General features: G+C 42.5%; 2 protein-coding genes across 2 annotated transcripts; one reads left to right on the top strand and one right to left on the bottom strand.

The window, feature by feature from the left end:
• Positions 1-4,066: 4,066 nt before the first annotated feature.
• LOC131886282 (histidine ammonia-lyase-like) lies at positions 4,067-8,593 on the top strand. The gene is made up of 13 exons (XM_059234568.1): positions 4,067-4,225; positions 4,565-4,750; positions 4,836-4,902; positions 4,980-5,085; positions 5,968-6,107; positions 6,323-6,486; positions 6,590-6,925; positions 6,997-7,092; positions 7,200-7,339; positions 7,480-7,624; positions 7,702-7,788; positions 7,863-7,996; positions 8,059-8,593. The coding sequence occupies exons 1-13, from the start codon at positions 4,171-4,173 to the stop codon at positions 8,452-8,454; spliced, it is 2,052 nt and encodes a 683-aa protein (XP_059090551.1). The 5' UTR covers positions 4,067-4,170; the 3' UTR covers positions 8,455-8,593.
• On the bottom strand, positions 8,570-9,818 carry LOC131886284 (peptidyl-prolyl cis-trans isomerase FKBP10-like; the record flags this gene model as incomplete). The annotated part of the gene is given in 4 exon segments (XM_059234570.1): positions 8,570-8,954; positions 9,031-9,204; positions 9,274-9,549; positions 9,652-9,818. Coding segments are annotated over 4 exon segments (798 nt in total). The 3' UTR covers positions 8,570-8,673.
• Positions 9,819-10,185: the final 367 nt, after the last annotated feature.

The following is a 10,185-nucleotide window of genomic DNA, read 5'->3' as shown; positions in this document are numbered from 1 at the left end:
AAACTGAATGTGAACGGAAGAACGAAGATCGCCCGACAACGTACAGACGGAGCACGTACGTAGAAGCTACTTCGAGAGGAAACGAACACTCCATAAACAAGCGGTGTTTTGCGAAGCCAATCCCCGTTGAGTTTGATTCCAAAGATGCGCTCGTTCCTGGTTTTTTAGGGAGTCGAATAGGAGAGTGAGTGTTCAAATGTGAACATTAATTTAGGGAACATAAAAAGCTGATTAATTCATTGTTGCTTTGAAATGTTTCGGAAAATGATAATTTTCCCACAACTATTTACCAATTGTTTAATCCAGGGAAGCAAGACAAGGCAAGCCAACCAGACATTCAAATTAACCGAGCCCTTGCTTGTGACAAGACCCATTTTTCAAAAAAATTAATCTTCCAGAAAATGCTCAAGTGGCGCGCTCTTTAATGACGAAATCACACACTTCCACTTAACATATTGCCGAAAGATGTACTACACACAGCTTTCATTTGTGAGGATTGATTGCCAACGTCTTCTCTAACTTGGTTGTTAATGGCTGTAACTGGGTTGTTTCTAAATTGACCAAAGTAAATATTTTGTACTTTGAAAACGAGATGTCCCAAATACATTAAAAGCATTTGATTGTTCTTTATCGGAGTGCAAGGACGCTCTTCTGCTATTATTCCTATTAATGCAGACAACTTCCACATCGTCCACATCAATGTAATTTCTCATATTTGAGGTCGTAGAACAGGTCATGGCTATCTACGAAATCTGTGAAATCTATGTATGAAAACGTATGGTAGGTGGATATCATGTTGCGTTGTAGCGCAGGATTGCCAGGAAGTCGAATTTGAACGCTACGGTAGTTAGGACAAGAATGATTTCGCTCGACCAGCAATAATAGCCAACTAACGTGTCATAGTCAAGCTCTTTTGGGTTGAGACCTTCATATAGAGTCGCTAAAAAAATCACTGTAGGTAACCGTATCACCATACTCATTGTAATCCGTGCTCTTGTCCGTTTTTTTAATTTAAAAGAGACCATTTTAACAATTTTGAAAAAACTAAAAATGAAAAAAGAAAATGTGGAGCATTGGATGAGCAATTTCTCGTACATAGAGTGGTCCTCTGTTCGCCTCTCCTCCCGAACTTTCTCAAGTAAATGTTCAGGTCCCAATCCGCAGATACAATATTGCTATTTTGTGGTTTGTGGGCTCAAAGCTAAGAGCTCATGCAGAACAGATTTCTAAATATAGCTTCGTCGTAGAAAAATCATTTTCGATGACAAAAAAAGTCGTGGTGGAAATTTGATCAAAACCGTCCAAATTGTGACTGGCAGTGGCAAAATTTCCGAATGAAAATGATCCAGAGGTTTCAACCAGGCAACCCTGTTGCATTGTTAAAGTAAACTTGGAACACAGTTTGCTATTAAAACGAGTCAAGACTATGCAAAAAGTTGAAGAATGTTTGCCTCAATTGTCTGTTTAAAGATTACTAACTATTCACAAACGACTTAATCTACACACATTCAAAAGGGTCACATTTCAGGGCGTTTATCTTTTGATTGAAAATGGTCAGAGAACCAAAGTTATGAAATACAAAATGCACTTGTAATACTGTGCCATGCAATGNTTTCGATGACAAAAAAAGTCGTGGTGGAAATTTGATCAAAACCGTCCAAATTGTGACTGGCAGTGGCAAAATTTCCGAATGAAAATGATCCAGAGGCTTCAACCAGGCAACCCTGTTGCATTGTTAAAGTAAACTTGGAACACTGTTTGCTATTAAAACGAGTCAATACTGCAAAAATTTGAAGAATGTTTGCCTCAATTATCTGTTTAAAGATTACTAACTATTCACAAACAACTTAATCTATACACATTCAAAAGGGCCACATTTCAGGGCGTTTATCTTTTGATTGAAAATGGTCAGAGAACCAAAGTTATGAAATACAAAATGCACTTATAATACTGTGCCATGCAATGTGATTCAAATGACAAAAAGATTCCTCAGCAAAACAACTTTTTACCTTAAATACTATTGTACCGCCAAATGAAGATCGAGAATTGCCTTTGTCCGTACTTTTCATCAGGCTACATATTTCACATGAAAACGTCTACTTGGGCCGATAAAGCCCCGGCCCCTTGACTAGAACTATTCAGCACAAATTGAGGAACTAATTAATAATACAAATATACTTAAAAAGGGAAGGCATTTCGAGTCAAAGAACTACTTTGTACAGTTATGCATATTAAATCGCAGATTTTAGAGAAAAGACCTCGAAAGAGAGTTTTTGTATCTCCTGAACCTTTCATTTCATTCAAAATGAAAGGGGTTGTTGCATCATTTGACCACGCGACGATTGTCTCCTGCTACCATTGCCCTCTGATACACTTGTCCGTCGTAATACATGTCATCTACGACGTTTGATCTTGCGACCATTGATCCCGCATCAAATTTTCTCTCGGGGTACACTACTGTAAATTGATTCCACTGTAGAAGACTTTGAAGTTAGATTTGACAAAAGAGAAAGGTTGGAAAAGGCGAACAGTCAGATCATTTATAATATTTGCCACATTTATAGTTTAGATGTCAGAAGCAATTTTTCATTTGTTAGTAGCTAAAGATCTTATCTCACATGTTGTTTTATGTTTCTTTGACAATACTCTTTATGCACCTCAAGGAATGCTAGAGTCGTCCAGAACAATAAACAATGTTGGTCTCAGAAATTGAATTGAATCTTAGGATTCTACGTACATGAAAACAAGGAATGTATATAAAAAGAAAATAAAAGAACCCACTTATAAAAGGAGATTTAAAATGAGAAAAAACAACTGCTGTACGTTGATAAGTGATCTGCCTTTAAAATTATGGTCAATCAATTCAAGATCAAGAAACATATCCTCACTCTCAGAAATGCCTAAGATCAACAGCCATTTCTATCAAGACATCTCACAAACAATATGTACGAGTATATGTTTACCCAGTGGAAGAAAAATAACGTGAGGTTGGCCTTGATTTTCGCAACCATTTTTTTTCGGCTGCAACACTGAGGACCAGTCACTCTCTTTGATTTTAACTGAAATGTGGAAGATCATTGTTGTTTTGGTTTTTGTTTTATTTCCAATCAAGTTACGCTACAGGTTAGGTATGTTTGAACAAGGCAACATGATTGCAACAGCAATACGTATTCAGTATTCACGTAATGGTCATTTATCTTTGGCGCTTGAGGATGCTTGAGATCAGACAATGCGGAGTAGAAAAAAGCCGAGCTTAAAAAGTCTCGAAAACATGATTAATGAGTCAATCAACTCTTGATTCTATTCAAAACGAGCCCAAAATGAATAAGCCATGTTCAAGAGTTATTAAGAAAACTACATTAGCTGCAGCCTTTTTTTTAGAAGTCAAAGCCTTCAAGGTACATTTCGACCTACATTGTCTGGCAAAGGTAGATGTTGGTTTTTTGACCTGTTCAGGAATGTACATCTGATCTTGTTGAATTGTCTTTAACATTCCTCCATCTCAAAATATTCGTGCGGCACAAACAATGGCCCGTGATTCTTGAATCTTACCCATTGAGACATAGTACGTACGTACATTCAAGCTTTGCAGATTCCAACGGCTGATCCTTATCAGTTATCACATTCGTTGATGCCAATCCCCTTTTGCTATTTCGCATCAAATTGAGCGCATTCACAAAACATATTTTGGTCTCCCTATTTGTTGGACTCTATTCACCCATTTTGAATTGCCATTTATTCATACCTCTACCGTCCCGGTAATCTAACATTATTCTGACCAATTTCAACAAAGTTGACCCTTAAACCTTTTATAGAAATGACGATAACACGGTTGGTTTTTTTTTTCTTTCCAACAACCGTACTTTGTCTCCTATATCTTGACTTACATGTTCTATTCCTCATATTGTCGAGGAGGATCGGAATTTGAAGAAAAATGACACATTGGTGGGCAAGCAATTGTCATCATCGATATCATGAGTTAGAATCTGGTTTTGCACGACGGCAAAGTAAGACCAAGCGAGATTCAATCACGTAGGCTCATTTTTTCCCAGCCAGCATAACAATCATCAGTTATAAGGCCATACCCTCAACTTCCATTTTCTGATCTGGGCTGGATCATCAGTTTCAAAAGCGACGCCAAGCTAGACGGATCAAACCTCCAATATCACGATGAAAGTGAGCTGCCGAGTTCGAGGGGATTGGTTCCAAGTTCCTTGCAAAGATGGTGAGCTGAAACACCGACGTGTTCCTTGTTTCCTTGTCTTAATATGGAACGATCCTTTTATGGCACCCTTGATTCACCCAAGACGCATAACTTGTCCGTCGCAAATCTCTTTCTTTGGCACATTTTCATCACAGAGGCCAGTCATCTTGATGTAAATGAGACGGAGAGTCTTGTACATTTTCCAAGTGCTCCTCTGTATTCATTCACCGCTTTGAGCTAAAACCAACAACCCGAGATTTTATTTTTGGTCACAAAGATGGAAGAGCTCACAGACTCAAAGCCTGTGGCCAGATAGGTTGTTCAGCCTTTAAAGACTACATAAAGTATATCTTACCTCAGGGGACAAAACTATCCGGTGGTTGGGTGACGAGGCCTTGAAGCGTTTTTTGAAACTCAAGCCACCTTCGTATGTGCCCAATAAGGAGGAAGTGCTCCATGATATCAGGAAAACGGTTGGCGGAGCCATCTTGGATCCCACGGACAAGATATCTGATGTCTTGGACGACAATGACTTTGTCTCGATTGGTGAGAATGAAAGGGGAAAAGAGGGAAACTCCCTGGGGATCCTGGTAGTTCGTGTTCGGTTTCATTGATTCCTTTCCTTTTTCAGTGTTGGAAAGTGACCGTCCAAATCCGCAATTGAGTCGAGCCGAGATCAAATACGTTCCAGAGCAGATGTGACTAGATGATGATAATAGCTTTTCAACAACCCTGTAGGAGGTATCTTTCAAGTGTGCCCATTTCTTTTTCCTAGTCCGGGTGGGAAGTTCCAGCTGCCCGATGAATACCTCTTTTTGGATGGAAATTCACTTTCCACGGATGACCTCCTTCAATTAGGCAAAGGTCGTTTCAAAATCAAGGTAAGTACTATTCACACATTCAAAACCTGAAGTTCAAACTTACAAAACCTGCTTGGACTGTCAAAACTTGGTGATGAACATCTCATGTTCATGTCAGCTTAAGTTGCACAGCCTTCGCTAAAATGATGTTGGAGCCATGGATAAAGAACATTTTGTCATGGCCTCCTTTTCAAAGCTGTTTCTTCCCAAGACCTCTCGGGTCCGAGGAAAAACTTTTGATAAATTCTCCTCTTTTGGCCTTTATGACGTGGAAATGGAAGTAAATGGGAAAAGTCGACTGCCTCTTGTTGGGCCTTTTTTTCTTGAGAAGCTTGTCAAAGGCAGCTAGGCAACTTGGAAGGACTGAGCTCATCCCACTGCCTCATTCCACTCGACAAACAGAGGCCTGTTCCAAACAGAGCGTGTATGCCACGTGGGGGAGACTTGCAATATGCAAATGGTTGTTGTTTTGAATTGTGTGCCCTAAACTTCTGTCCCTTCCTGCCATGTAAAGGGTACACAACAGCCAGTTGGGGAAAGTTGGTTAGCAATAACGACTCGCAAACTGGCGTTTTAATGTAGTGTTGTAATGCAGCAGTAGTAATAGCAGTAGCAGTTGTAGTAGCATCACATCAGAGCGGTCGTTCCTTGGCCAGAGGATACGACGCTAGACGAAGGCTTGAATTGGGAGACCCCAAATGCCTGGCCTGAGTCCGTAAAGAAGTCGTTTGTATTTCTCTCATGACTCGGCGAGGTCAAATGACACACAGATCTCACTACAGTTACGGATTCCAGGCCAAATATTGTACCAGGATCTATTACAAAGCCAACCCGAAGTGCACGCACGCACGCACTCACCCATAGACCCATACGCACTCATACGCACTCGTCCTGTCTTTTCAGCTCACAAAAGAGGCCGAGGATCAAGTGGACAAAGCCAGACAAATGGTGGACGAGATCGTTCGCGAAAACAGGGTCGTTTACGGTATCACGACTGGATTTGGGAAATTCGCTCGTACTGTCATAGATCCACTAAAGCTGAAGTAATAACTCTTCGACCTTACTTACCCTTTGTTCTCTGAAGCCGTATTTCCACCGTATGTCATTTCGTATGATGGTTCTTATGGACAGGCCCCATTTTCTCAAGATCTGGAAAGAAACCATCAAACGGCGACACCAAATGATCCAACTCGTATCAAGTGGCATATGTAAAAAATCAGATAGCAACTCCTTTATCCATCATCTTGGAACATTTCAGGGAACTCCAAGAGAATTTGATTCGCTCTCACGCGGCCGGAGTTGGAAAGGCTCTGACGCCGCAAAACACGCGCATGTTGTTGGCCTTGAGGATCAATGTTTTGGCCAAAGGCTATTCTGGCATACGACTTGGCACTCTCAAGCAGCTCATTGACGCATTCAATGGTAAACATCTCCAATCCCACGTGGGGACCCTTCATTCATTCATCTGCCTTCCAACATCGTGGTGTAATGTTCCATTCAAAATTTGCTTGTGAACCCTTTTCAGCGTCATGTCTCTCTTGGGTCCCCGAACAAGGGAGTGTGGGAGCCAGTGGAGATTTGGCACCTTTGGCTCATTTGGCATTGGGTATGATGGGTGAAGGCCGCATGTGGAGTCCAGCCACTGGTTGGGGTGAAGCCAAATACGTCCTTGAAAGCCACAACCTCACACCGATCACCCTCAGCGCCAAGGAGGGTCTCGCCTTGATCAATGGCACTCAATTGATTACCTCCATTGGGGCTGAAGCCGTGGAACGGGCGGGCATTATCGCTCGACAAGGCGATGTGGTGGCGGCTTTGAGTTTGGAGGTTCTCAAGGGCACTTCCAGAGCATTTGACAGCGGTACCACAAATCAAGCCCCTATCTCGACCTTTCGACTCGTTTCTTTTAGCTTTACCCGTTTCTATTTGTAGATGTTCAAAATATTAGACCTCATAAAGGTCAGGCCTTGGTGGCGAGAAGATTGAGGTCGCTTCTTCACTCGGAAACGTACCCTTCAGAGATTGCCCGTCAGTAACTTCACTCAGAGACACGGAGAACGGAATTTCCGGAAATTATGAGAATTATCACACGGAACTGTCGAAGCTGAAAACTTCGCAACCTTGGATCTTTTCAGAAAGCCATCGGTTCTGTAACCGAGTTCAAGATGCCTACACATTGCGATGTTGTCCACAAGTTCATGGAATTGTACACGATACCATCGAGTTTGTTCGAGGGATCATCACCACTGAAATGAATAGTGGCACTGATAACCCGGTGAGAAGACCTTTCAAGCTTTCTACTTTCCCATGACCATATATCCATTCATTGCCCCTGGAAAAGCCAATGCTTGATGCTACCAGGAACTAAACCGAGGATAGCTAATGACCCATGACTTTAACGTAACCTCTTTTCAGATTGTCTTTGCCGAAAGAAAAGAAACCGTCTCCGCCGGAAATTTCCATGGGGAGTATCCTGCTAAGGCTTTGGACTATTTAGCCATCGGGATTCATGAATTGGCCTCCATGAGTGAGAGAAGAATCGAACGATTGGTTAACCCAGGCAAGATATTTTATTTTGTCCCTACTTTGCTGCAAACCTGATCTACGATTTCTTCTCTTACTGTCTTGCGATTTCAGCTTACAGCGAGTTGCCAGCATTTTTGATTAAAGAAGGCGGACTAAATTCAGGATTCATGATTTCTCATGTGACATCTGCGGCTCTCGGTAACGAACACCCAGTTTATCTACTTCACTAATGAACATTTGACATGGCATTTTGACCATAAACGTTTTTACAGTGTCGGAAAACAAGACCTTGTGCCATCCAGCTAGTGTGGATTCACTTTCGACTAGTGCAGGAACTGAAGACCACGTGTCCATGGGCGGTTTTGCCGCACGTAAAGCCTTGCAAGTGGTGAGAAATGTGGAGAAGGTGAGGCCTGTGGTCTTTTCTCGGCACCGACCCTAACTGACGAGTGTTTGATTCCTTTCAAGGTCATCGCAATTGAATTACTGGCTGCTTGCCAAGCCATCGAGTTTTTAAGGCCACTCAAGACCACTTTCCCCTTGGAGGAAGTCTACAAAGTGGTTCGATCCGTGGTCAGTCCATTGGATAAGGATCGTTACATGTCACCAGACATTTTGGCCGTCACCAGCTTATTGAAAGAGGAGAAGATTTGGAACGCTGCCAAATTTCACATGGAGAACTATCATTCCTCACAAGCGGTGGAAACTCGAGTGTTTAGCCCATCTACGTACACTTTTGGTGGGGATCGACCCTCGGCCTCAGAAAGCCTTCAGGAAGACAAGAAGAGCAAGCGAAAAGTTTCCGAGGGCAAGATCCTTCCGCCTCCTGGAACGAAACGCTCGAAAAAAAGCAGCTTCCAATAACGGAGCGAACAAGAATTAGTCCCCGTTCGTGTTGTAGTAGAACCCTTGGTAGATCTGAATGGTCTCAAATATCTTCTCATCCAATGATTAGTTATCTTCTCATGATCAATTCGACCTCATTATATCGGATGTTTTATTTCTTCCGCTCAATAACTTTGAACTAACAATCTGGTGCTGGGACTAAAGCAACACTCGTCACTATTGCGCTTTTCGATGTGCTCATTTCCCTCGACCGAAATTTCCGGAGCTGATTCGGTCCAAGAAAGACAAGACACGATCTTCGATCTTGAGGAATTCCATCTCCAAAATGAGCGTGGCATTGGGTGGAATCACGCCTTCGATGCCTTTCTCTCCGTATGCTAAACTGGGCGGGACAACAACTCGTCGAACCTCTCCAACACAAGCACCCTTGGTACCTTCATCCCAGCCTTTAATGCCAGCCTTGCCAATGGTCATTTCCAAGGGCGTGTTGGAATCATAGGAGGAAAACGCTTTTTGACCTGAAAAAGATTGTAAATAAAAGCACATTGTACGAGTATGCACAACGATGACCTTGACTTTGACTTTGATCCTTACCGTTAGCCAAGGTGGCATTGTAATGGACGCTGATCTTGTCCTTCTCGCGAGTCCTCTTTTCGCTGTCACAATCCACTTTCTTCAGAACCTCGATCTTGAGCTCCTTCTTCAAACCTTCAACGGTGACTGTGAAGTCCAACTCAGCATTGGGGGGAATCACTCCACCACCCGCACCTAATCGAATCCATAGATATAATAGTAAACAAAGGATCCGGCAGATTTAGTGAACACCCACCAACCAACCTTGCTCTCCATAAGCCAAATCGGAGGGAATAACCAGCCTGAATGTTTCACCAGGACAACTGCCCAAAAGTCCTTGATCCCAACCGGGGATCACTTTGCCCACACCGACCTCGAATTCTAGTGGAGATTTGCCTTCATTGGAATCGAAGACAGTGCCATCGGCCAAAAGTTTACCCGTGTAGAATACGGACACAGTATCACCAGCTTCGATCTTCTCAACATCCTCGCATCTGGCGCTCTTGATCACAGTTTTTCGTAATCCTCCATTGTTGTTACCTGGTCGAAGTAAAATCATTAACACCATTAATAAATGCATCTATCACATCATCGGCTTAAACAGTCGGTTAGATGGGAAACGTGTTCTTTATTTTTACTTACGTCTTTGAGCTGATGTGATGGCAAATGCCACAAAGAGTAGAGACAAAGACGTCTTAAAAAAGATCATTTTGAGGATAAACGATGTGATTGCTTTGATCTCTCAGTCCTCTCTTGACTCTTGAGAAGTTCAAGCAAGACTGACTGAAGATTGAGCGGTCCAAGGATTCATCTTCAAAATGCTCTGGCCAAATTTATGGGCCCCGTTTGGTCGCACCAGGTGGGCTGTTATGGGTATCCAAGGTGAGAGCACCGTCACCGTCATCATTCCTGTTGTTGGCCCTCGTAGATTTTGGTTTTGGTCACAAAGGATGCGTGCATCAACAACGTTACCGGAGAAGTTACGTGAGGGTCGTCCAGGATTACGAGAACGCTTGCTGCTCATTCAACAAAGAATCTTGGGATCGGGCTGGATAGATTACTGTTTGGTTTGGTTGCACTTGAACAAAACTGGTGTGACGAATCAAAAACTTCCTTGAGCGAGTAAATCAAAGGAGCGAGCGACCGAAGGGCTTTCAAGCTAAAGTTCCGCAAAGG

The sequence above is a fragment of the Tigriopus californicus genome, chromosome 9 (assembly GCF_007210705.1).
Source record: "Tigriopus californicus strain San Diego chromosome 9, Tcal_SD_v2.1, whole genome shotgun sequence".
Lineage (NCBI taxonomy): Eukaryota > Metazoa > Arthropoda > Copepoda > Harpacticoida > Harpacticidae > Tigriopus > Tigriopus californicus.
Note: the sequence above shows the minus strand (reverse complement) of the source record. Positions and strands in the feature narration are given on the sequence as shown.